This window comes from Scardinius erythrophthalmus, assembly GCF_964197995.2.
Source record: "Scardinius erythrophthalmus genome assembly, chromosome: 9".
Lineage (NCBI taxonomy): Eukaryota > Metazoa > Chordata > Actinopteri > Cypriniformes > Leuciscidae > Scardinius > Scardinius erythrophthalmus.
Genome location: NC_138229.1, coordinates 44,315,841 through 44,343,419, shown reverse-complemented (window position 1 = coordinate 44,343,419; position 27,579 = coordinate 44,315,841). Strand labels below are relative to the sequence as shown.

The following is a 27,579-nucleotide window of genomic DNA, read 5'->3' as shown; positions in this document are numbered from 1 at the left end:
TTGTCCCCTCACAATGATATAATTATTCAAGAATCAGTTATTCTCTCGTGCTCGAGAATCAGTTATTCTCTCATGCAGGGGCTGCTTCACTGCGTTATGTGAGAAAGTGCTGTTCTTTATAAGAGAAGCTCTTCAGAAATAGTGGAAATTGCATTTATTAGCACTCATGGGATATTATAAAGAAATAATCAAAACTATAATAGCCTATAATAGCCTAGCCTACATATTTTAAAATTGTATATTTCTGCCACTATAACCATTTCAAATGTTTACGTGCTTTCTTCTCTTTTCTATTTTTGTTCGCTGAGGCGGAGCTGTGTTGAAATATTGTTCTTGTAAATACTTTCCAGCACTCAGTAATAAAAGTGTACATTGTACTAAAAAAGCTAACAACAATCAGTGTAATGACTGTTTTATTCTTTGCATGAAAAAAACTTGAATTAGCCTGTTGCACTGGGTGTATTACAACTTCATAAGGTGAAACTCAAGAGTGGTTCAGACCAACCTTCTGAACATATTCTACAGAAGACTACAGAAGGTGTACTTAACTATGAACGCTTCGGGAAACACGTATTAATGATAAGGTGCAGCTTAAGGTATAACTTAAGAACGATGTAGCGTTAAGGTTTCGGGAATCGCAGCCATGATAATATTACCCCCCCCATATTAACCCTCTGGGGACCAAGGTGTTTTTGGGGCCCTTGGGATGTTTTGACATGCCCTGACATTTGTGCTTTTTTCAGTTATTTATAAACATGATAATGGCAAAGGTGTAAATTCACTCTATATAGCACAAACATGGCTACCATAATATGTGAGCAACATGTATGTAGATGTTTGTATTTTTAAGAGAATAATGTTTATGTGTGGTTATTGAAAAAAATAAAAATGAAAGTTGCTGAAATAAGACCACAAAACACATACTAAATATGTGTCAATAAGACTTTTGACTAATGGATGTTGTCGCTTCGAGTTCTGGCTTCAAAATTATGTGAAAATAGTCTTGCTTTATCGTTTACATAAAACAATACATTGATTTAAATTGTGTAAGACAGGTTTTGCTTGGTAAGCCAATATGTTAGGGGGGCGTGAAGGTGGAGTAGTTTACACCTGAGAATACAATGTCCCAACCATTATGCGTAATTACTTGCATAATTAGCCATTCATTCAAGTGTGACACTGACTGAGACACAAGAATGAATGCAAGGACAAAATATTTAGAAGAAGACTTATATTGACCATTTAAGATTTTGCTTACATCTATCTTGTAAATATGTTTTGCTATTTTATTAAAAAGGTTACAATTACAACAATAATTACAATTTCAACAATATTTCAAGTGTACTCTTTCTTTGTAAAAAAAATGATTATAGGCCTACATTTTATCATATGTATTCATTAGTTTGAATATAGCCAACATTGGAACATCTAACATCTTAGTTTATGACTTTATTTTTGACAAAAATAGTATTTTATATATATAACATGAGCAAAAATTGCTAAACAAAAGCTTATTTGATGTGGCAGTATATTCTACAGTAAAAACTGTACCCAAATCTAGTCAACAAAATGTTGTCTTTCATATTTCGCCTGACTGTAATGTTGTTTTTATGAAATATTAGGGCATATAAATGTTAATTTGCAGTTTAATACGTTGCTTATGCAAAGACATTTTATTTCAACATATTTCAGTCGATTTACTCATCTCAGTATAGCAAAGCATTTTAGTTGATTAAAGCAGTTTATTCTTTCACACAGACACACGATTCATATTTAGCCTAAACAGTCTTTACAAATATGTACCCTTCATTCATCTCACAGAAACGCGATTCATCTTTTTGCGGTTTACATAGGCCTACACTAACGTTATTCCATAACGTTATTCCATAACGTTATTCCACATTAACACTTGAGAAAAGATAACTTAGCCTACCTCACTCCTCAGCGGGATCTATTGCTCCTCATATCAGCACTGTTCTGAGGAAACTTTTCTCCAGGATTATTAGGTAGGCTATATTATGCCTCACTCGCGGCGCGCTGTGTTTACAGCTGATGTGGGCGTTTCACAGGTCTGAAATGGTTCTCAGAGTTTGCGTTTGAATAGCGCGCTCTCTCCGGGGCGTGGTCACATTAAATTTTAATGAGCTCTAATGAGCTCGACTGGAATCGCTCTCTTTTAATACAGATTTCACAAGCTGAGAATATTTGTTTTTTATATAAATTACTTCATTTAAGAGAAGTGATTTCAAGCTTGATGCCCGTGGGTTTGTTTACCTGTTTGACTGAATTTTCGCAGAGTATCAGATAATTTTCTAACATGTTTCAATTTGGAATTCACAGACAGAGAGATTGCAGAACTTGAATCATGTTTATTTTTCTTTATTTGGCAAAAAGCACATCACTTTATTTTTATTGTGAGTATACAGAAAAAAAATAGAAACTGAACTGGATCGATTGATGTATAACACGAAAATGAAAGATCAAAATTAACAGAGCATTTTGAACTTATTTTGTATTGCTAAAAAACCCCAAAAACAAGCAAAACGCGGGGCACATTTTTTGGTCCCCAGAGGGTTAAGATCACTGCATTGGTTACCAGTTTCTTTTAGAATTAATTTTAAGATATTATTATTTGTTTTTAAATCTTTACATGGTACAGCCCCTCCGTATATTGTGGATTCAGGAGCAGAAGTCAAAGAGAATTTTACAATCTCTGTCACAAAATCTTTAGTTGTCCCGAGAACGAATCTGAAAACAAGAGGGGACCGCACCGAGGTTATGGATGAGTCTACCACAATATATCTGTGATGTGGAGTGCCCGTGTGAGCCACTGGAGGGCACTCTCTCCCTGTATTATGTTTCACCATGGACTCATTATGTTTAATTATGTTTCAGTGGTGTTTGATTATGGGTCATTGAGTTCCTTATTTAAGCCTGAGTGATCCCTGTGTCTGGTGCGAAGTCTTGTCACACTGTAAGCGTACATCTCTGAGCATTCTTCCCTGTCTGAGTATTCCGTGTTTCTCTGGACTCTTGACCCTTGCCTGCTTCTTGGACTGTGTATGAACCTGTGCTGCCTGCCTCGACCTAAGCCTGTTATCACCACGAGTTACTGGATTCCCCCTTGTTTAATTGTATGCCGGAATTTATGTCTACTTGTGTGTGAGTTGAAATAAAGTGCTGCATATGGATCCGACTGCCCTTGTCCTTACGTTACAGAAGACTTCGCCACTACAGGATCCAGCAGACTTTCAGCATCTATCGATCGTGGCCAAGACTCAAGTTTCCATGCTAGCCTCTCACCATTTACAGCTGGAGAGACTAACATCTCTCCTTGAGGAACTTACAAGCTTTAGGCAATCTGTGTCTCCGCAGAGCTTAAGCACAGTCACTAATCAAGCCCAAGCTCCCGCTGCACCTGTTCCACCGCAACCCAGTGTGAGTACTGCATTGAACTATTTCAGTCTGTCACTTCCTGAAAAATTTAATGGCTCACCTGTGGCGTGTGAGGGATTCCTTCAGCAGTGCAGCTTGTATATGAATCTTCAGCCCCAGTTTTACTCCTCGGATTATGACCGCGTTTCCTTCATTTGCTCACTGTTCACTGGAGAGGCTCTGGAGTGGGTAGGCGCGTTCTGGGAATCAGGTCGGGTATCGTTCCCTTCTTATGATGTGTTTATCGCTCTATTCAGAGAGGCTTTTGAACTCCCCGCAGGAGAAGAGGATCCTGAAGAACTGCTCTTGTCTCTGCGTCGGGGAGATTCGTATGTGGCGGATTTCTCTCACTCATTCCGCACGCCACTAAAGCCTCATCTCGCCAAACTGTTCGATCCTCCCTTGATGACCGTTAGAGGGGCTTTCAAGTATACAGTTTCTGCCAAACCCATTCATCGTGTCGGACCCCTCAAGCCCGTATTCCTCACTGGTCTTGTTGAACTTGTTAATCCACAGACAGCGGAGGTTTGGCCGGCCGAACTGGAGTTTGAGCGCGTGCCAGCCGACTCGAAAGAATCGAGTACCGAGTCGAGTGAATCAAGTGAGTCCAGTGAACCAAATCCCGAGTCCAGTGAACCGAATCCCGAGTCCAGTGAGTCCAGTGAACTGAATCCCGAGTCCAGTGAACCGAATCCCGAGTCCAGTGAGTCCAGTGAACTGAATCCCGAGTCCAGTGAACCGAATCCCGAGTTCAGTGAGTCCAGTGAACTGAATCCCGAGTCCAGTGTGTCCAGTGAACTGAATCCCGAGTCCAGTGAACCGAATCCCGAGTCCAGTGAGTCCAGTGAACCGAATCCCGAGTCCAGTGAACCGAATCCCGAGTCCAGTGAGTCCAGTGAACTGAATCCCGAGTCCAGTGAGTCCAGTGAACTGAATCCCGAGTCCAGTGAACCGAATCCCGAGTCCAGTGAGTCCAGTGAACCGAATCCCGAGTCCAGTGAGTCCAGTGAACCGAATCCCGAGTCCAGTGAGTCCAGTGAACCGAATCCCGAGTCCAGTGAGTCCAGTGAACCGAATCCCGAGTCCAGTGAGTCCAGTGAACTGAATCCCGAGTCCAGTGAGTCCAGTGAACCGAATCCCGAGTCCAGTGAACTGAATCCCGAGTCCAGTGAACCGAATCCCGAGTCAAGTGAATCTAGCCCTGAGTCAAGTGGATCATGTCCCGAATCAAGTGAATCCAGTGTGGAAAGTGAGTCAAGTTCGGTTGAATTTATGGAGTCAGGTCCAGTTAAGCGAAACGATTATGTTCCCCTGGATCCAGAGTTATTAGTTCCAACAGTGCGCCGTCGCAGGAGGAAGAGGAGGAGGACTCACTCGGCTCGCCAGGCTTCAGTGAGCGTACCTAGACTCCTCGCCCTGTCGGCCCCGCCTCTGCGCCTCGCCCTGCCGGTCCCGCCTCTGCGCCTCGCCCTGTCGGCCCCGCCTCTGCGCCTCGCCCTGCCGGTCCCGCCTCTGCGCCTCGCCCTGCCGGCCCCGCCTCTGCGCCTCGCCCTGCCGGCCCCGCCTCTGCGCCTCGCCCTGCCGGCCCCGCCTCTGCGCCTCGCCCTGCCGGCCCCGCCTCTGCGCCTCGCCCTGCCGGTCCCGCCTCTGCGCCTTGCCTTGCCGGCCCCGCCTCTGCGCCTCACCTCGCCAACGTCTATCAAGCTCTGGGAGCCTTTTCCAGAGGCTGTTTCCAGCCCGGAGGCTATAGCCTTAAATTTCCCTAAGAACTTTTTTGGGGGGGGCAGTAGGTACCCTGTGAGGGCCATGGAGGTGGCGCTGACATGGACCTTGTCTGTGCTATTTCCACTTGAGCTTCTTATGCCGCTAGTCCTGTCTGGTCCTGTGCTTCCCATGCCACTGGTCACGTTCAGTCCTGAGTCTGCTTTGTCCTTGTCTTCGTTTAAGTGTGCTTCGTCCTGGTACCCCTCCAAGTGTGCCCAACTCTGGTCTCCGGTCAAGTGTGTTCCACCCTGGTTGTCTATGACACGTGCTTCCCCATGGTCTCTTGTCCTGCTCTGGTTTCCAGGCCCCAGGTCTCTCCATGGGTCTGTCCTCCTGCCTTTCCACGGGCCTGGCCCTCCATCCCAGCCCCCGATGACCTCCCCCCAGAGCTCTTAGGAGCGTCTGGAAGCCGCTCCTTTGGGGGGGGGCTATGTGATGTGGAGTGCCCGTGTGAGCCACTGGAGGGCACTCTCTCCCTGTATTATGTTTCACCATGGACTCATTATGTTTAATTATGTTTCAGTGGTGTTTGATTATGGGTCATTGAGTTCCTTATTTAAGCCTGAGTGATCCCTGTGTCTGGTGCGAAGTCTTGTCACACTGTAAGCGTACATCTCTGAGCATTCTTCCCTGTCTGAGTATTCCGTGTTTCTCTGGACTCTTGACCCTTGCCTGCTTCTTGGACTGTGTATGAACCTGTGCTGCCTGCCTCGACCTAAGCCTGTTATCACCACGAGTTACTGGATTCCCCCTTGTTTAATTGTATGCCGGAATTTATGTCTACTTGTGTGTGAGTTGAAATAAAGTGCTGCATATGGATCCGACTGCCCCTGTCCTTACGTTACAATATCAGATTAGCATCTACCCTTAGTGAGTTCAAAAGACATTGAAAAACATATTTTTTTTATGTTAGCTTTTTATCATACATGAGTGTCGAGGTCACAGGTGTCGGTTTTAAGAGTTTGAAGATGGATAATTGTTTGTGCAGCACTATGGTCAATTATTGTTGTGCTATTATGTGCTTTATAAATAACTGAAATTTAAATTTAAAATTGAAAGAACAATGGAAAAAAACTATGTTGTAACTATGTCTTTATTCTTCTGTGTTAAACTGACGTGTGTCGTTTGTTCAGAGACTGTAGTGCTCATAAATGTAATAAAAATATTATTATTAGACCTTTTAAATGTTCTTTCGCATTTCTCCCTTGTTCTTGTGTGTAATATAGGGTTATATTTTAAAATGCATCAAGGTGCCCTCAGATAATCTTTTTGTCCTGTAATGATATTGCACATCACCACGATAAACAACCTCATCTGAGCTGTCTCAAAAAGTGTGAGATATGATGTTAGCAGCGAAACTAAACAGCTGTTTTACGATAGAAGTTTTAAACAACCCACAGAAATAATCAGTTTGCAAAGACTGTATCAATCAAAGCTCAGCTTTGGAAAGGGAAGATATACAGGTGAAGATAAGGAGACTGAGAGAAGAAGAGAGAGAGAATGTGATGGAGATGAGAGAGGAAGAGCAGGTATTGCATACTGTGCCCAGGGTGAGATTAACATTATTACAATGCAGGGTTCTCAAGTTTTATCAAAAGCTTGGAGTGAGATCGTATGCGGTTAGGGCAGGAGCCCTAATGGAGCCCCGCCCCCGCCTGTCCCCGCCCCCAATGGAGCCCCGCCCCCCAATTTTACCCATTGTTCATAATGGGCTTTATGCACAGCTGCACTACTTCCTGAACTTCAGCCAGCTCTTTGTTTCCTGTCTGCCATTATTGGACAAACTGATTAATCCAGGTGTGCCTGACCTCAGTAACAATAATCAGACACACCTGGATTAATCAGTTTGTCCAATAATGGCAGACAGGAAACAAAGAGCTGGCTGAAGTTCAGGAAGTAGTGTAGCCGTGCATAAAGCCCATTATCCAGCACAAATTGAAATTATAACAATTGGTAAATCTGATAAATGACAGAGCAATTCATCACATCAAATAGGGGACTTACCCTTTGGTGCCCAGAATGATAAAATATCTTTTTGCTTTTTCCCTGACATCTTTGAAAAATACAAATGCAATGGCAATGATTAATGTATGTTTTGATATAAAATATTACCCAGAGCACTCAGCTTTAATACATGTAGCCTTAATGTAACTAGAAAGACTATTAATACAGTATAATATATCATTTAAAATAAAATGAAGAAATACATCTTCATTCCTTCCCATACCCACTAACATTTCCCTTAGTTTCAGATAACGTAAGCTAGCCAAATTGAGCCAAAGCTTCTGGCCTGGTTGCAAAGTAGTTGTAGAGTTTTTGACTGCATCAATAATAATGTATACGATGGGTTATATATTAAATGTTCTAGCCTTAAAATGTTAGACAAGCTTTCTTCCAACTTACCTTCTCCATCACGACATGTGTTCGCGCAATGTTGTTGGTTACCTAGTAACGAACGTACGGTGGCCGAAAATGTTCCGTCAACTTAACTGTGTTTGCGCATCTATGTTGCCTTGTAACGAACGCAATCTGTCCGAGATACGTGCTGTCGGCAGGAAACTTCACTTTGTGTGCCTGCGCCTCGTATATAACGCTATATATAAAGCTTGCAGGACAACTTGGTTGGCATTGCCTTTTCAGCGTGAGAAATACACGGTGTGGCGTGTGAGCGTGTGAACTGGTTGAATTGCGTGTGTCTCACGGCCAATACATGAGACTTGAGAACCCTGACAGTGGATTCATATTTAACACAGATACATGTTCTTTGCTATTACAGTGGAAACTATAATCTAAATTTAACAGCACAAGCACCTATTGAATATATTTCCATAATAGTATTATTGTATAAATATATATTTGTATACCTCGAATGTGTTTGAATATTTCACCAGTATCAGCACTGGGACTCTTCACTGTATTACTCCACTCGTCTGTGTTTGCGCAACTTGCATCATTAAGCCAGTAGGGGGCAACACGTGACTGTCTTTATGAGTGAGCAATTGAACCATTAATTGAACTGATTAGTCCAAAAACATTGATTAATTCAGGAAAGAAACAAGTTGCTGAAATCAATCTTTGATGCTCATATAATGCTCACAACATTGCTCATATGCCTCTGGACACAGAAGGATTGAATTGGCGTTTGATTGAATTTTTATGTTTCAGAATCTGTTTTATGCTTGACAAATAATTTATGCTACTGCCGACTGACATGCTTTTAAAGCTATTGTTATACTATTTTTTGGCCTTCAAACACCTAAATTGCACATGTGTAGATCAGGAAAATCTAAATTTTCCCCCGATCCCCCCTAGCAACATCAATTTTGGGACCTCAGTTTTTATAAAATCCTGCGTACGGCCCTGCCTTCATGTTCCCATTGTCTCCTGTCTGGCTTTGTTCCCTTTATTTGTTGTTGATGACAATAATGTTTCTCAGTCGAGTCTTTGTTTTTTTGTTATTTTGTTCATGTTTATTTGAATAAAGCTGCACTTGCATTCAGTAATAATGGGAGAAACAAAGCTTTTCAAAGCTTTCGATTATTTAAACCAATTTCTTTGCAAAATTATTGTTTTGAAGCATTAGTATAAAGCCAAAAACTCAGGCCAAACATGCATGAAACCGCTTCTACAAACCCATTGCAAATGTTTTATTGAAAGTAAAATCTATCAAACACATTAACTAATCATCTAATACGAATAAATATCAAGTGTCTGTATAATATGTGCTCTTTTATAAATTTTCAGTGCTTGTTTATTTTGTACCATGGATGGCTCAGGTAAACGGGCCAAAAAGAGCTTACATTGTTCCTTTTAATTATACTAATGTCTAATTAAAACATCTTCAAATTTATAAAACTGATCAGGTTAAACCCACAGAAACTTGTTCAATCTTAGGGGTTCATGAGTTCACAGAGATCATCGCCCCCCAGTGGTGAACCACTGACATTTCCAAACGTTTGGAAACAGTTATGACATAACGAAGCCTCGTTTACTGAAATCACGTGACTTTGGCAGTTTGATACACACTCCGAACCACTGATTCAAAACAAAAGATTTGTAAAGGTTTCATAGCTTCATGAAGTGTGTTTCGAAAGCACCCATCACTAGCGTTCAGTCAACTTACCTTCAGTGGATCTTATTACAGGCAGATACTGATCACAGACCTTTAAAATGCACTTATTCAATTTTTACAAGTTACATTATATACTGCACCAAACATTTTACATTTTGTGAAATACAAACATTGAATTGAAAGCAGTTATGAACAGTTCTGATTCTCATGTAAGAAAAAAAACATTGTTCTGTATCTGCAGTCACTGAAATAAATATTGACACATGATCAAACTGCCTGTCTTAATCAAATATTTAAAGTTTGATATCATGTTTTAATTGTGTTTTTAATTCGCTGTTTAATTGTATTTCTTTAAATTGTTGTGTGCTCTCTGTGACGCTGAGGGAAAAAATGCATACTGTCTGTCTGGAAATATTAACATTAGCTAACATTACAACTAAAAGTAAAGTATATTATAAATAAATGAGCAATACTCACGTCAGTGTGTTGAGTCGACAGTGTTTATCCTGCAGTAGAGCAGCGATCTGATTCACTCGTGTGTCTCCTAGTTCATGTTTACTCAGATTCAGCTCTCTCTGGAGTAACGGGTTTATACCCACAACTCTATTCACATACTGACAGGCTTCCTCTGCAGCAGGACTCAAAAACCTGCAGAAGAGGCAATTCAGTTCTCAACTAAATGTCCAGCTTATTATATAACTAAAATAATATATTAGTTATGAATATTTAGCCTGCATATGTGACCCCGCCTGTGAAACCCCGGCGAATTATGAGTTAACGAGAGTCAAAGTAGTCATAGCCATAAAAATGACAAAAATAGGCCATGTGTGTTTATTGCTGTAAATGATAGATTATACCAGTGGTTTTGAGATGCAATACTTGCATTTTCATTTAAAACATGATAAATACTGAAATTAATGATTTTATTGACACTACGTTATACTTTTGCAAAAAAAAAAAAAAAAAAAAAAAAGAAAAACGGACGTGGGCTTCCTAAACATTGATTTCAATCGTCTCTGGGTTTATTTCACGCAACAATGCTGATTCTTATTTCATTTGGTTCAGGGACTTCTTTTCTGTGTATTTTCTATTAGACAGAGTAAAAACAGATAGGCCTGTCGCGATAGTCGATAAGTCGATTAATCGCACGATAAAAAAAATGAGCTCGATAATTTTTCCGGCCGCGATAATTCCATTTGCATGCTTGTTTGTTTTCCTCGTCTCTCTCTCTCTCTCTCTACCAAAGAGACTGGATGACCACTCTCGCTCGGTTCTTTAGCGTATAGGAGGAATGAACCCTCTTGTTGTCAGTTGCATGGTCTTTGTGTGGGGAGACGGCGCCGCGGCGCTTGTCAGTCACATGGTCTTTGTATGGGAAAGCGCCGGCGGGAGTGTTTGCGGCTACTGCCGGGAGAGAGAGAAGACGCTAGTTGTGAGTTGCGACAGCGAGCCCTATCACATGAAAATGCGTATCTATACCACGAATGTTATTTCTCGTGCCATTTATACGCCAAAACTAGTTTTTGCGTGCATATGATACGCTCTTTATGGCGTGTAATACGCACGCACTCCTCACCCCTAATCCTAACCAAGTATTTTCAGTGCGTATCATACACGCAATAAAGTGCGTCTCCGTCTTCCCGACAGTACACAATCACTTGACAAAGTAACAGGAGGACAAAGTAACAGGAGTAACAGTGCAAAATTGTGCGATATGGCTTGTTGAGGCTTTTTTTTTTGTTTGTTTACAAAGGTCCTAACTGTCAGTTTTGCCTGTTATGGAATGTATCACTATTTAAGCCTAATGTCTAAAGCCTAATGTTTAATATTTTTTGAAGTGCAATTTTGTTTACATCCATTTTATTTATTAACAGACATTTATTTTGTTAACAGACACTAAGAGTCCATTGCTTTCATTGTTTTTGTTCATTTTTTTGGATATTTAAAATGTTTTCCGTTTTCAATGTTTAATATTCTTTAGAAATAAAAGTTTATAGATCGTTGAAAAGGTGTACCTGCATTATTATGCCATTATAATTATATTAAATGAAAATGGTCTCAGAACGGCAATATTATCGTTTATCGCGATAATTTCTTGGACAATTTATCGTCCAGCAAAATTTGTTATCGTGACAGGCCTAAAAACAGACTTTAATATCAATCCGCGAGCGGTAATCAGGTCAACACAATGAAAAAAAAAGAGATGTCAGCCGCGTTTAGATGTCTGTGGTGATTTTTTCATGTCATAGCCAATATTTTAAGAACTGCTTATTTGTTTTGTAGCTCAGTATTCTGCCAGTAATATTAAACCTATTTTAAGGACATATTTTGGCCTGCTACGTATTATTTGCTGGATGGTAATGCGTTGTTTTGACATCTGACATGGCGACACTGAAGTATGAGCAGGAACGGAAAATAGCTGCTTGCTTAAACAGCTTGCTTGATATTAATCTCGGTGGAATTGCCCCAAATTATGATTTAACCGGTTTTGTGTGTGAGTAAATGATGACAGAATTGTAGTTTTTGGGTAAACTATCCCTTGAAATTTTATTTATTTATTTATTTTTTTACTCCAGATTTACTCAATGTTACACCGTGGGTCAGTAAGAGAATGAGAAATGTTATGTTATTTAACTGATATATTATTGATATTTTTTCCACTGATATTGCATTTTACTAATAAAGTTATACAAATCATTCCATTGAATTGACATGGTAATTGTTGCTACGATCAAGCTCTTGTGGTATCCCCATTCGTTTCAATGTTTTTATGCTTTTAGCTTTTTGGACATGCACATCATAATAAATAGACCTGTTTTACAAAACTTTAAGAATTTTTCCAGTGATGTCTCATATATCACTAAAAAGGGGAGAATCTCAGCTGGCACATATGCAGGATAACTATGGATCAAATGTGTTTCAGTTTTCACAAATAACCTATTTTTAAATTGGAATTTCTCAAAAATATGATTTTCTGAGCCCGAATTTTTAGCAAATCATTGACATGGCCTTACTTACAGCCAATATTAAAGATATCAAGGTTATATTTTCACAGAATGTTCTTTACATTGTGTAGAATGATTTTATGTAGAAAGCATTGAATCATAAAAAAAATGACTTTAGCTGGGTTTTCACAGGCAGGGTCACATATAGCTAATTTAGTTAATTATTAGATTCTGTCTCACCTCAGTGTCTTCAGTTGACAGTCTGGATCCTGTAGTAAATCATTGAGCTCCTTCACTCCTGATTGTCCAGGATCATTTCCTGTGAGATCCAGCTCTATCAGGTGTGAAGGGTTTGATCTCAGAGCTGAAGCCAGAGCTTTGTAACCTTCTTCTGTCACACTGCAGTTAGAGAGTCTAGAACAGAGAGGAAAACATTCAGCTGATTAATCAGTTAAACCTGAACAATATGGGCCCTATCTTGCACCCAGCGCAATTGACTTTATACACCGACACATGTATCATTCCTATTTTGCACTTTTCCCTCCACAGACGCACGTACCAGGGCGGTTCAGCGCAAAGAGGAGGCGTGTTCCAGCGCAAACGTTCCCTTGTGCTATTTTGCAGGTTTAGAAAACAATTCCACCACTAACCAGGAAAAACCTAGTTTAAAGTCAGTGGCGCGTTGCGCATGTTGTTCATGCTATTTTAAGGGTGCATGCTTGGCCATAATCAATGTAGCGAGTGCACAACGCGCATACACTTTGATTCTCTCATCTACACAGAAGCAGCAGTTTTCATTTTTGCAAATCATACATTATTACTAGGAAAAATATATTAGGTCTTGAATGTCTTGATAAGCCTAGGGCTTCTACCTATTCCTTTTCGAACAGTGTGATTATTATTAAATAATAAAATAAATTATTTAAAAAAATTGTTTTGTTTTTCATTGTTTTTTCTTGTTTTTGTTTTATTTTATTGATAGATATTTCATGTGTTTCTGTCTTTGGTTTAATTTATTTTTTAATTGTTCGAAATAAAGATTTCATTCATTCATTCATTCATATTAATACACGAGGGAAATCATTGTTGTGTCCATGAAGACGTGAAAAAAATAGGCATAAATCTAGCTTACACATTTAGCCTACCCAAATTACCATACGCCTGTTTAACCAAAGCTAATTTGGGTGTGTTTGTTTCTCCATCTCCAATGTCACTTCTCTGTGTTTTACGGCTCTGATGAAAACGTCGGTCTCCTCGGCTGTAACCACTCCTGGCGCACGCCTGGCAAATCCGCCGTTACAATAGCAATTCGCCATGGAACAAGCGTGTGTTTCTGGATGCGGTTGTTCCCTGTCCTCATCTGATGGCCACGATGTTTGTGGATGGTTCATGTCCTCACTGTGAGAACAGGACCATGTTGACGTGACCGCAGTCCGCAATCAAATGTGTTTGCTTTTCGAATCAACAACGAATCAACAGAGTTTAAAAAATACGGCCGATGTAATGACGATGAGGTTCAGGCTTTATTAAGCTTATATGCGGAGGACGAAATCCAGCAGGAACTGGAAAGTCACACACAGTCCTACGTCACCGGAATAATTTGCCTAATCTTCACAGTACTTTAGACTGCAATGGAAACAAAGACAGCAACAGGTCTGGGGGAAAAAGATCCTGGAACAGATTGTTCCGGGTAATTTCAGTGGAAACACGGCTTTAGATGATCATCTTATTAAAGAGCTACAGCAGCATTTAGTTTCCAATAGTCTGTTTTGAAACCCAGTCACACTAGTTCTTTGGGCTGGAAGACACTGTTTCTTCTCTTTCATTTTAACTATTTATTTGACATCTCTCTTCTTTATTCTCTGTTGAAAAGGCAGATTTCTGTATGTACACAATCAGTACATTGTATCAAATGCTGCAAATTAAACAATTACTAACTAGATAAAAACACATAAAATTGTGAGCAATAGGGAAAACCCAGAAAGTGCTATGAAAAATGAAACACAAGCCCTGCTGTCTTCAAATAAATAAACTTCAGTCATAGTGTAATTGCTGTACAGTATAATGATACTAACTGTAGTTTCTCCAGCTTGAATTTTGGGTTCATCAGTAGATCACTGAGGTTTTTCACTCCAGAGTCTCCTAGTTTATTCCAGTTCAGGTTCAGCTCTCTCAGGTGTGATGGGTTTGATTTCAGAGCTGAAGTCACATCAGAACAACCTTCATCTGCCATATTACAGTATCTTAAACTACATTAGCAGAGAGAGAGAGAAGAAAATAACACAGAAGAAAAGAAAACGTCCTGAGATGAGGAAACGAGTATTGCCTAAGGCTAGCTTACGCTACGGGAAAACTCCTTTTCTCTAGAATATTGAAGCCAAATCTTTAAAACGCAGTGCAGCTGCACAGCATACACAGATGATGCTGCAGCAACTGCATGAACCTATGGCGAGGCGGCTCCGACGCGCGGACCAATCAGGGCACTTTGCGCCCTAGCATGTCAGAATGGGCATGGCCAAAGGCTATAAAGCGCTCATTCCCTAATAAAGAACTCAGGTTTAATCGACTGAAGCAATCCCCTGATCAAACCACAGAGCACGGCGGGTTACGCAATACTCGATCCCTCATCTCAGAGAACTGAGGTAACGTTAATAACAGAGACATTTCCTTTCGAGAGGTCTCTCGTATTGCATAGGGCTAGCTTACGCTACGGGAACCCCTTTTAAAACGCAGTGCGTGCTTAACTTCGCTCCATACAGTAGCCCAAGGCAAGATGCCTGAGGCTGTAAATGAGTAAAGTATGATCCCAATAAGCCGGTCAGTGACGGGTTTCATATAGGGAAAAATAAGGAATAGGCCTAATGAGGCCAAAACTCTTATAATGTATATATAATATATATATGAGAACCGTAGTTCGAGTTTAACCAGGACCGGATATGTATTGGGCCCAAAGTTTTAGGGGGTTTGTGCTTACACACTTTGAACTGAAAGAACCCTAGCTTGCAAGCAGGAACTTCCAGTTTATAAAACCTGATAAATGTGGATGGCGAGGCCTAGCTGGTTTTGAGCGAGAGGTGCTTTAGGTCCGCATACTGAAGCGGCTCAAACGGGGCACCCTTTAATGCTTCCAGGACCGTGGAGAGGTCCCAGATAGGCACACGGAGGGTTTAGCCTCCTTGCCCCTTTAAGTAAGCACACGATGAGGTTGTTTCTTCCTAGTGATTGTCTGGCCACAAGAGCATGAGATGCTGTTATGGCCGCCACATATACTTTGAACATGGAGGTGGTGCGACCCACATCCAAGAGCTCTTGCAAAAAAGTGAGTACACTTGATACTTCCCATGAGTAGGGGTCCAGGCTCCGTGCTGCGCACCTGCCAGGGAACACCACCCATTTCTGAACGTAGAGGCACCTAGTTGAGGGCGCTCTTGCTTTACTGATGGTTTTTAGCACCCTATCCAGGAGACACCCGGGTACCCCTTGAGGGGCCATACATGAAGGGCAAACAAGTCGGGACGGGGATGCCGGGTTTTCCCATTCGCCTGCGTGAGGAGATCTCTCAGTGGAATTGGCCATGGGGCTATGTACAACAGTTGTGTCAACTCGGAGAACCATAACGGGGTCTTCCAGTGAGGGGCTATTAGTAGCACTGCACACTTGCTTTCCCTGATCCGTTCGATGACCTGTGGTAGCATCGTAAACGGAGGAAAAGCATATAGCGGACGGCTCGGCCAGTCGTGGGCAAGCGTGTCCTTGCTCTTTGAGAAAAACGTTCGGCAATGAGCACTGTCCGTTGAAGCGAAGAGGACGACCTCTGCCTCGCCGAAAATGCATCATATCAGCTGAACCGTCTGAGGGTGAAGAGACCATTCCCCTGGGGGGACATTGTCCCTGGATAGCATATCTGCACCCTGGTTCAGAATGCCTGGCACATGCCCTGCTCTCAGCGAGCGCAGGTTGTGCTGAGGCCATAAAATGAGACTCTTGGCCATGGCGTGCAGGTTGTTTGACCTGAGATCGTCCTGGCAATTTATGTAAGACACCACTGCCATGTTGTCCATTCGGACCAGGACGCGGTGGCCTCTTAGATATGGGAGAAAAGCTTTCAGTGATAGAGCGACCGCTCTCATCTCTAGACAGTTTATATGTAGGCGCTTCTCCAGGGCTTGACCATAAGCCAGAGATGGGCATGCCCTCATAAAGGGCCCCCCAAACTAGGTTGGAGGCGTCTGTCGAATTCACTTTTCTCTTTGAAACCACAGCCATACTCACGCCAGACTGATACCAGTCAGCCGCTTTCCAGGGAATCAGGGCTTTGATGCAGGAGTGAATCACTCTGATTAGTAAGTGGCCAGATTGCCACACGTGAGCTGGTACACAGGGTTTCAGCCAGTGCTGAAGAGGATGCATGTGCAGTAGTCCTAGCTGTAGTACTGATGATGCTGAGGCCATGAGACCCAACATCCTCTAAAATCTTTTAAGAGGAGCGCGAGCGCCCGCTTTGAAAGATGCTGCTAGGCGTTGAATGGTGAGTGTGCGCTCTGGTGAAAGGCACGCTTTCATTCGTATAGAGTCTATCACTGTACCCAGGGAAAGAAATACTCTGGCTGGGAGACAATATGCTCTTGGAAACGTTGATCCTGAGACCCAGGCATTCTAGATGCCTGAGGAGACAGGATCTGTGAGCTATCAACTGTGCCTCCGATTGAGCTATAATCAGCCAATCGTCAAGGTAGTTTAACACTCGCACTCCCCGCTGTCTCAGGGGGGTAAGTGCTGCGTCCATACACTTTGTAAATGTACAAGGTGCTTGCGATAGGCCGAACAGTAGTACTATGTACTTGTAAGCCTGCACCTCGGAGGCGAATCTCAGGAATGGCCTGTGATGAGGCGATATTAGGATGTGAAAATAAGCATGTTTTAGATCCACTGAGAAAAACCAATCCCCCGGGCGAATTTGTGCGAGAATCTGCTTGGTTGTCAGCATCCTTGGTTGTCAGACTCAAACTTGCATTTTAAATACCTCCAGCTTGAGATAAAGAGGATTGTATTCACTACCCCTTGTAGGAAGCCAGAGATCGCTCTTTAACATGATTAAGCTGGTCGTGCTTCGTCCAATCGCACTTATGCTGGGCTTAGATGGTGGGGCAGGGGCGAGGTCAAAAGTTGAGCCCGACCAACCCCGCCTTCGGACGCTGGCAAAGAGCGTGAGTCACGCGGGGTGGGGCCACCGTGAACTCATTCACTTTGGTGAAAAGATTCGGCGCAGCCAAGATTCGAACTCGGGTCTCTGGCGCGATTCCACCACTGAGCCACGCTCAGACCAGGCCGGACCAACCTCCATTTCTCATACATTTCCCACTCCCCTCTTTAGTTTGGGCGGCTAGATATGTCAAAATTGCAGCAAATGAGCCTGTTGTAAAACATACACACTTGCAAACAAACGGCGTTTTACAGGCGACACAAAACATGCCACTCTCTTCTCTGCTCGCACTAACTGTCTTATGTAATTCCCCCCTGTGGCTCAGTGGTGAAATCTAAGACTTTCACGCCAGAGACCTGTGTTTGAATCCTGGCTCTGGCAGTAGATGAAAATTATGCTGCTCTCTTCACTGCGCTCGCGGCCAGCTTTCTTACGTACAGAAAGTGACCCCGCCCTTCGCGCACTCCCGTTCACAACGGCGGGGTTTGAGTATACATGAGGGTTCAAAAACGGGTGAGCCCACGCAGTCCCCGCCCCACGTGACTCACATTCTACAGAGACAGACTTTATGTGAGTCACGCGTGGGCGGGGACTGCGTGGGCTTAACTATCTTTGAACACTCTCTTTATTCCTTTCGCTTGTGAGTGACAGTTTTGAAAACTCACTCACAGTGTCCATCTGGGTCATGCAGAGAGCTCGAGAGGGCATTCTTGCGAGCTCTGACGTGCAAGGGCGCGAAGTGCTCTGATTGGTTTGCGCGTCTGAGCCACCTCGCCATAGGTTTGTGCAGTTACTGCAGCACAGTCAATGACCATACTCGCCATTCATCTGTGTATGCTGTGCAGCTGCACTGCATTTTAAAGATTTGGCTTCAATATTCTTGAGAAAAGGAGTTTTCCCGTAGCGTAAGCTAGCCTTACACAATACGAGAGACCTCTCGAAAGGGAACTCTTTATTTTGTAAAGTAAAATCATCTTCATAAGCAAATAAAATGTTAAAGTGTTTTAACTGTTGAAGTGATTTTAAGCAGTTTGAATCTTGTATGTGAATGTGACTGACCTCAATCTCTCCAGTTTACAGTGTGAATCTTTCAGTACGGCACATAAGTGCTTCACTCCTGTGTTTCCTAGTTTATTTCCGCTCAGGTTCAGCTCTCTCAGGTTTGATGGGTTTGATTTCAGAGCTGAAGTCAGGATGAGACTCTGTTTCTCTGTAATACTGCATCTATTTAGACTGAAGACAGAAAGAGTAAATGGCTCAGATCTATCATGATCAACTAACGTGTTTAGCTTCATCCAACAGACTTTTGCTGACAAATAAACAGGGATATCAAGGTAAAGGTAACATGGAGAGAAACAACACATTGTTCATTTAAATATACTCCCAGCATTGTAACAAAACAAAGTTTGAAATTGTTGATCTATTTATGTTAGTATACACATTCATTTAATTTAATCTTTTAGGTTCTTTCATGTCAATGTCACCCTTGGTTTGCTCACTGGGTCAAATGTTTTTGTATCGGTTGTTTTCAGACACATTGTCTACTTGCTAAAACTTTACAGGAAGGTTTCATTTGTTAACATTAACTACATTAGTTAACATGAACCAATTATGGACAATACTATACAACATTTCATAACCTTAACCCCCTGAGGTTGGCGCGATAGGCTCGTTTTTTTCCTTATCGGTGCAAAAGAGACTCAAAATACTCTGTTGATTTTGATCTTACATACTTGTGTTATACATCATTCAAAACTGTTAAATGTCTTCTTTTATTTGTGTAATCTCATAATAAAAACAAAATGTTGTGTTTTTCGTAAAATAAAGAAAATAAACATGCTGCATGTTCTGCCGTCTCTCTCAATGTGAAACTCATTCTGAAATGCGACAGAAAATGACCTGTAACTCTGCGAATGTTTGTCACACAGACTTGAAACGCATGTCTATACAAAGCTTGGAGTCTCTATTTTTAAAGTATGTAAATTATATAAAAAACAAAAATTCTCTGTATAAGTAATTCGTATGAAAGCACCGGCATGTACAGTTTCTCAAACGTGTGATAATTAACTCTAATGTGACCACGCCCACGCGCGCACGAGCGATTGACATGCAAATGATCCATGCGTAGGAACGCAGACCTGTAAACGCCCTCATCACCTCAAAAAAAAAAAAGAATCAGAGACTTCAGTAACTTACTACTCTGCTTTTCATGGAGTTTGGAAGACTGTGTTTGTGCTGTGCTGTGCTGTTTACCTTGGATTTACCTCAGAAGAATTAGAAGAATGCGATTTGAAGATAAGATTTTTAAGGTAAGACATGTTAAACTGGTGGTGCCAGATTAAAATGTATGTTATGAAATGAGATTGGAGTAAAAACATGAAGCCTAATATAGTACATGTATATGTATCTATAAATAGACAGAAACATGTTGAAATGTGAACTAGACTGGTAGACAATCTTTCAGTGCTAAATGTAGGGAGACCAGGGACAGTTGTAACACGGGACGGTTGTAACACTTTGAATTCCACTAATCAGAAACAACTTACAGTGATGCCACTCGCTGTGCTCATGCTCCTTTAGTTTTCCTCCATTCTTGCTAAAAGGGAGCCACATCTGAAACTTATTGACGGAGTTATATAAAAAGGTTGATTTGAGGTAAAAAAAAAAATACTTTTTTTTCTGATGTACTTTTTTGGATGCTGTTATAGGATCAAATGTCTATGAATTCAAACAAGTATTATTAGAATCACTGTTTTGTAAGCTACAAATAGAAATGGCTAACAAGTGTCAAACTAGCAGTCAAGCTAGCTCACATGAGATGAAAACATGGTTGGTCATACTGGGACGGTTGTAACGCCCCGGAAGTCCGCAGGATGATTTTCACATAGTTTTGGAGCAAATATTCTAGGCTACGTGATACAATTTTCAAAAGTCTTGTGAAGAAATAATCAATATGGGTTTTATGGCCTTATTTCAGTGACAATTTTTTTTTTTTTTCACAAAACGCGCATAAATGTCATTATCTCAAAATTACAAACAATTACATACATGCTGCTGATATATTATTCTAGCGGAGTTTGTGCTGAATACAGTGTAATCAGACTTTAGCCATGAAAATTTCACAAGTAACAGAAATAAGTACAAATGTCAAAGCATGTCAGAACAACTCCAGGGCCCAGAAAACACCTCAGACCCCAGAGGGTTAAGTTTAAACATTTACTAATACATTTTTAAATACAAACGTTTTCTGTTAACATTAGCAAATCCCCTGTGAACTAACATGAACAAAGAATAATTGTATAAACTAATATGATCAGATTAAGGAATAAAAGTATTTCCTTAAGCAGAAGACAATCAAACAAGTTTTGTAAAAGGTAGTTCATCTGCTTTAGTGCTGCACCGTGAGGCAGAGTCAGTGTATTTTATGGATGGCTCAGCTAAACAGGCCAATAAGAGACTATTAACTACTATTAATACTTTTAATTATACTAATGCCTAATTAGCCCCCCAGTGGTGAACTATTGACATTTCCAAACATTTGGAAACAGTTATGGCGTAACAAAGTCTCATTTACTGAAATCACGTGACTTTGACAGTTTGATACACAATCCAAACCACTGATTCAAAACAAAAGATTCGTAAAGGTTTCATAGCTTCATGAAGCGTGTTTCGAAAGCGCCCATCACTAGCGTTCAGTCAACTTACCTTCAGTGGATCTTATTACAGGCAGATACTGATCACAGATTTTTAAAATGCCCTAATTTAAATCTTTACAAGTTACAGTATATGTTGCACCAAAATTAGATATTTGTGAAATACAAAGATTACATTGAAAGTAGTTATGAACAGCTCTGATTCTGATGTCAGGAAAAAAAACATTGTTCTAACTCTACAGTAACTGAAATAATTATTGACCCATGATCAAACTGTCTGTCATGAAATATTATCATTAGCTAACATTACAACTAAAAAAGTATATTAGTAAAGTATATTATAAATAAATTACTCACATCAGTGTGTTGAGTTGACAGTGTTTATCCTGCAGTAGAGCAGCGATCTGATTCACTTGTGTGTCTCCTAGCTTATGTTTACTCAGATTCAGTTCTCTCTGGAGTAACGGGTTTTTACCCACAACTCTATTCACATACTGACAGGCTTCCTCTGCAGCAGGACTCAAAAACCTGCAGAAGAGTAATTTCAGTTCTCAACTAAATGTCCATTGCATTACAAAAATGATTGATAAGATAAAAAAATATTAATTATTGTTTTAAAGACAAGATTAAGTTAGTTATTTAGATGTCAATTTTTTCTTTAAACATTTAAATACACAAATAAATATATACTTAAAAGAAACTACAGCGACACTCAGTCCTAAAGCAAACTCATAAGAAGAGAAACATCTCACAGAGCAGAAGGGCAAAAGCTCATTAGATCATGATTTTCAGTATGAATACAGAGTGTGAAATTAAGATCTTTCTGGCTTTTAAGCAGGAGGAGTGAGAAACGTCAGCACAGAGAAAACTGGCTCGTGAAACTGCATGTTTGTGAACATCTGGAGACTCATAGACCTGCTGTAGAGAGATGCAGTGAATCTGGGCTTGATGGAAAACCATTGTGTTCAGAAAACTATTTCACTAAAAGCTTATCTACAATTAATAATGAGAAGTGTGCACAAAACATGTTAATTATCAAGGTATACTCCAGAATAGCAGCACATATACTGACCCATAATGTATATTTGACCTGTAGCTCATATCACAACAAAACTGTGATTACGATTATCATCATCATGACAGAACCTGCAGCATCTGATCTGATCTTGATCATTTTGATGCAACAAATTGTCCAGCTTATTGTATAACTAAAATAATATATTAGTTATGAATATGTAGCCTGCATATAGCTAATTTAGTTAATTATTTGTTCCCGTCTCACCTCAGTGTCTTCAGTTGAAAGTATGGATCCTGCAGTAAATCATTGAGCTGCTTCACTCCTGATTGTCCATGATCATTTCCTGTGAGATCCAGCTCTATCAGGTGTGAAGGGTTTGATCTCAGAGCTGAAGCCAGAGCTTTATAACCTTCTTCTGTCACACTGCAGTTAGAGAGTCTAGAACAGAGAGGAAAACATTCAGCTGATTAATCAGTTAAACCTGAACAATATAAATCTGAATGATCACTCTTCCAGTTGCCTCTACAATAAGGAAGCCCCTCTTTCTGGTGGTCTACAGCACATTTAGTGGTGTTTCACTGGCGTATTGCATGGATAAGTGCAGCAATTCCGCCCCGGGCTCTTCAGCATAAAGAGCAGTTTCCCTAAAAGAGCAAAATTGATGTTGAGCGTCTTTTTGAAGATACCTTTCCGACCGTGTGTTTCTGGATGCGGTTGTTCTCTGTCCTCATCTGATGGCCACAATCTCACGTGTCTGGGCCAAGAGTGTGCTGAGATAGTGTTTGTAGATGGTTCATGTCCTCACTGTGAGAACAGGACCATGTTGACACTGCGGTCGTGACTGTCCTTCCTCGTGAAGGCTAGAGTCTCTCTGCTGTTACCTACTAATACTAATTTTCCTAATCTTCACGGTATTTTAGACTGTGATGGAAACACAGACAGCAACAGGTCTGGGGAAAAAAGATCTTGGGACAGATTGTTCTGGGTAATTTCAGTGGAAACGTGGCTTTAGATGATCATCTTATTGAAGAGCTGCAGCAGCATTTAGTTTCCAATAGTCTGTTTTGAAACCCAGTCACACTAGTTCTGTGTGCTGGAAGATACTGTTCGATTTTGAAGGGAACTCGACAATACGTCATCAGGACGCTATGGGGAACGCCTCAGGCGTGACAGGTGTCTGAAATCAAGTATCAACTCACAGCAATCATGTTGACCGACAACAGCCCGTGCATCATCAGCTTGAATGATGAGCACGCAACCTGGATGTATAAAAAGGGCGCCTTGAAACCGTGACAACATCCTTTTTGTCTTCAGGGACTGTTTGTTTGTCTGAGAGTGTCTTTTGTGAGCAATCGACAATTGAAACGCACAGAGAAGAAGAGGGATTCTTTCCGCAGATGTGCCGACCCGTGTCCTAGATATTTGACACCGGAGGACTCACACGATTTGTGCGTTTTCTGCCTGGGTAAAGAGCACGCGCGGGAAGCTCTTGAGGGAGCTTCCTGCGCAAACTGCGAGCGTTCTTCTCTGAGAACGCTCCGCTCTCGTCTGTCCCACTTCTCGAGGGAAGTGGGTGCGGCATCTGAACCCTGTGGTTTTGGTCCCGCTCGGGCTAAGGTTCAGCAACTCTTGAGATCGTGGGGCTCTCAGATTGGGCTGGCAGATCAGCTGGAGAGGGGCGTTAACCTCGAGGATGATCTGCCAGCTGACGAGGGTGAGTTACAGGTCGATGTAGAGGAGGATGTTCTTTCTCTTTCTGATGGATCTGTAACTGGTTCTCTTCGGGCCGGGCAGGATTCGGCTGCCGATGATGTCAGTCTGGTTGAGACTGAACCATCTCAGCCCTCCTGCCCAGTGTACGCTGAGTTGGTGGACGTTATGGGGCGCGCCACCAACAGATTGCAGCTGCAGTGGAGGTGCGTCTGGGAGGAACCTGCTCATGGTATTTTGGACGATCGGTTCCTCCCCATCAGTAAGCCACCGGCTCGGACGAGCCTTCCATTCCTTCCCGATCTCCACTCTGAGATCGAGAAGGCATGGAAGAAACCCTTCTCCGCACGCCTTTATCTACATCAGCGGGCTAGTTTCGCTGCTGTGGAGGGGGCCGCGGAGCACGGGTACGTGTCGATGCCGCCAGTGGACTAGACGTTGGCCAACTATCTCGCCTCTGGTCGGCCATCGTCACTGGGAGCTCCGTCCCTGCCATCCAAGCCGCTCAAGACAACATCACACTTGAAGGGCAGAGTGTATACGGCAGCAGGTCAGGCAGGTGCGGTTCTGCACACCCTCGCGGTCCTTCAGGCCTACCAGGCCGACCTGCTGCGGGACCTCAAGCAGGGGGCCGGCCTGCCCCCTGATGCAGTCGCAGAGCTGTGCCGCACCACGGATTTGGCTCTCTGGGCCCCCAAACAGTCTGCTGCTTCCATCGGTCGTGCGATGGCGGCTATGGTGGCCACGGAGAGACATCTGTGGCTCAACCAGGCTGACATCGAGAAGAAAGAAAAACCTTTCTCCTTGATTCGCCAGTTTCGCCTTCCGAGATTTTCGGACCTTCCGTCGAGACGGTGGCCGATAAATTCAGGGAGGTGAGGGCACGCTCTGCGGCGTTTAAAAGCTGCATATCGCGGAGGTCCTCGGCCCAGCCCAGGCAGGCTGGAGGGCCTGGTCCGTCGTGGTCTGAGAATCACAGACAGACCCAGAAGGCCAGTGTCGCTTCCCGTGCACCCCCTCCTCCTAAGAGAGGGAGCAGGGCGCGCAGGAGGCATAACTCCCGCGGGAGGCATGTTCTCAGACCAAACGTTAGACATTGCCTCCCTGGATCTTGTCTCCTAACCACCATCGCTCCCAGGCTCCTCCTACATGTCAAGTCAAGTCAAGTCATCTTCATTTATATAGCGCTTTTAACAATGTAGATTGTCTCAAAGCAGCTTTACAGAGATAAATGTATAATTTAACGTAAGATTGTTTTGGCTTTATAGCGGTTCTTTAATAAAGTTATTTTCCAGCTAAAGTTAGTTTTGATTAATTCGCTTCCGTCGCAACGATCATTTGTTTTTAAATTAGGGCCGCCAAGACGACACCATTCTCTCTACACAGACTTTAAACGCGAACCTGTGAGAAACGCTGATGGCGTTCAGATGCGCATTAAGAACGGGTTCTATAGTTATGTGCGTTGATGTGTGCAGGTTTGGAATTCCCTAAAAACCAAGCCTAAACAAATTACTGGTGTTTCCTTACAGTTTTGATTCAGAATTTCATTTTATTTTATTAATTCGGGGTAGATACGCAAATTGAGTTTTCCCGACGACGCTTTATCTGTAGAGTGGGAAAGGGATCCTCCATAGGGAGAGACTAGTTGGCACTTCAGCACTGCATTGACATCGGGTCCAGGCGAAGGTCCTTCATCAGATCTGGATACGGCCCGGATCCGGCAGGCTGCGGGAAAACCTTGGGATAAACAAAGACACTAAAATTAGCGTAGATGCCATTCTTCTCATGATGTAACAAGTACATCAGGATTTATGGGAAGTGTTCCCGGTTCCAGCTGACCTAATCTATGCAGCCTAATATTGAATTATAGAAGTCTATAATGTATTATGTGAACGCTATGTCAAAGAGATGTGTCTTTAATCTAGATTTAAACTGACAGAGTGTGTCTGCTTCCCAGACAATGGTAGGAAGGCTGTTCCAAAGTTTTGGTGCTAAATAGGAAAAGGATCTACCGCCAGCAGTTGATTTTGATATTCTAGGTATTATCAACTGGCCAGAATTTTGAGATCGCAATAGACGTGACGGACTATAATGCGTTAAGAGCTCGCTCAAGTTCTGCGGAGCTAAACCATTTAGTGCTTTGTAAGTGATCAGCAATATTTTAAAATTGATGCGATGTTTAATAGGGAGCCAGTGCAGTTTTGACAGAACCGGGCTAATATGGTCATACTTCCTGGTTCTGGTAAGAACTCGAGCTGCTGCGTTTTGAACTAGCTGTAGTTTGTTTATTAAGTGTGCAGGGCAACCACCCAGTAGAGCATTACAATAATCTAGCCTTGAGGTCATGAACGCATGAACTAATTGTTCCGCATTTGTCAATGAGAGCATATGGCGTAATTTAGATATATTTTTAAGATGAAAAAATGCGGTTTTACAGATACTAGACACGTGACTTTCAAATGAAAGATTGGTATCAAAGAGCACACCCAGGTTCCTAACCGACGACGAAGACTTAACAGAGCAGCCATCAAGTGTTAGACAGTATTCTAGATTATTACGTGAGGAAGTTTTTTGTCCAATAATTAGAATCTCTGTTTTTTCAGAATTTAGAAGTAGGAAATTACGAGTCATCCAATTTTTTATATCCGCTATGCATTCCGTTAATTTTGTGAATTGATAAGTTTTGTTAGGTTTTGAAGAAATATAGAGCTGAGTATCGTCGGCATAACAGTGGAAGCTAATTCCATGTTTCCTAATGATATCTCCTAAGGGTAGCATGTACAGAGTGAACAGCAGCGGTCCTAGTACTGAGCCTTGTGGTACTCCATACTGAACTTGTGATCGATGAGACATCTCTTCATTTACTGCTACAAACTGATAACGGTCAGATAAGTATGATTTAAACCATGCTAGTGCAATTCCACTAATTCCAACATAGTTTTCTAGTCTATTTAAAAGAATGTTGTGGTCAATGGTGTCAAACGCAGCACTAAGATCGAGTAACACTAATAGAGAGACACAACCACGATCGGATGATAAGAGCAAATCATTTGTTACTCTAACGAGAGCAGTCTCGGTACTATGGTACGGTCTAAATCCGGACTGGAAATCCTCGCAGATATCATTTCTTTCAAGAAAGGAACATAGTTGTGAAGACACTGCTTTTTCTAGTATCTTTGACAGAAAAGGTAGATTCGAGATCGGCCTGTAATTGACTAATTCTGTAGGATCAAGTTGCGGTTTTTTAACAAGCGGTTTAATCATAGCCAGCTTAAAGTTTTTTGGTACGTATCCTAGAGACAAAGACGAATTAATGATATTAAGAAGAGGATCTATGACCTCTGGAAGCATCTCTTTCAGTAGCTTAGTCGGTATAGGGTCTAACATACATGTTGTAGATTTAGATGATTTAACGAGTTTAGTAAATTCTTCCTCTCCTATAGCAACGAATGAATCAAATTTTTCCTCAGGGAGGCTACAATGCACTCCCTGATGCGATACTGTAGTAGACGGTTGCATAGTTATAATTTTATCCCTGATATTATCAATCTTATAAGTGAAGAAGTTAATAAAGTCATTACTGCTGTGCTGCTTGGAAACTTCTGGGCTTGAAGCTTTCTTTTTCGTTAGTTTAGCCACTGTTTCAAATAAATACCTAGGATTATGTTTATTTTCTTCTAATAGGGTTGAAAAATAAGCAGATCTAGCAGCTTTTAAAGCCTCTCTGTAAGCAATCGAGCTCTCTTTCCATGAAATGCGAAATACCTCTAGTTTTGTTT

General features: G+C 41.8%; 1 protein-coding gene across 1 annotated transcript in view; it reads right to left on the bottom strand.

The window, feature by feature from the left end:
• The window catches only part of LOC308695880 (NACHT, LRR and PYD domains-containing protein 3-like), a 108,773-nt gene that overhangs the window by 22,076 nt on the left and 59,118 nt on the right, over positions 1 to 27,579 (bottom strand). The window contains exons 9-10 of the mRNA XM_081374140.1: positions 12,457 to 12,630; positions 9,749 to 9,919 (exon numbers count right to left, since the gene is read on the bottom strand). Coding sequence (XP_081230266.1) covers positions 9,749 to 9,919; positions 12,457 to 12,630 — 345 coding nt within the window. The remainder of the gene's footprint in view (positions 1 to 9,748; positions 9,920 to 12,456; positions 12,631 to 27,579) is intronic.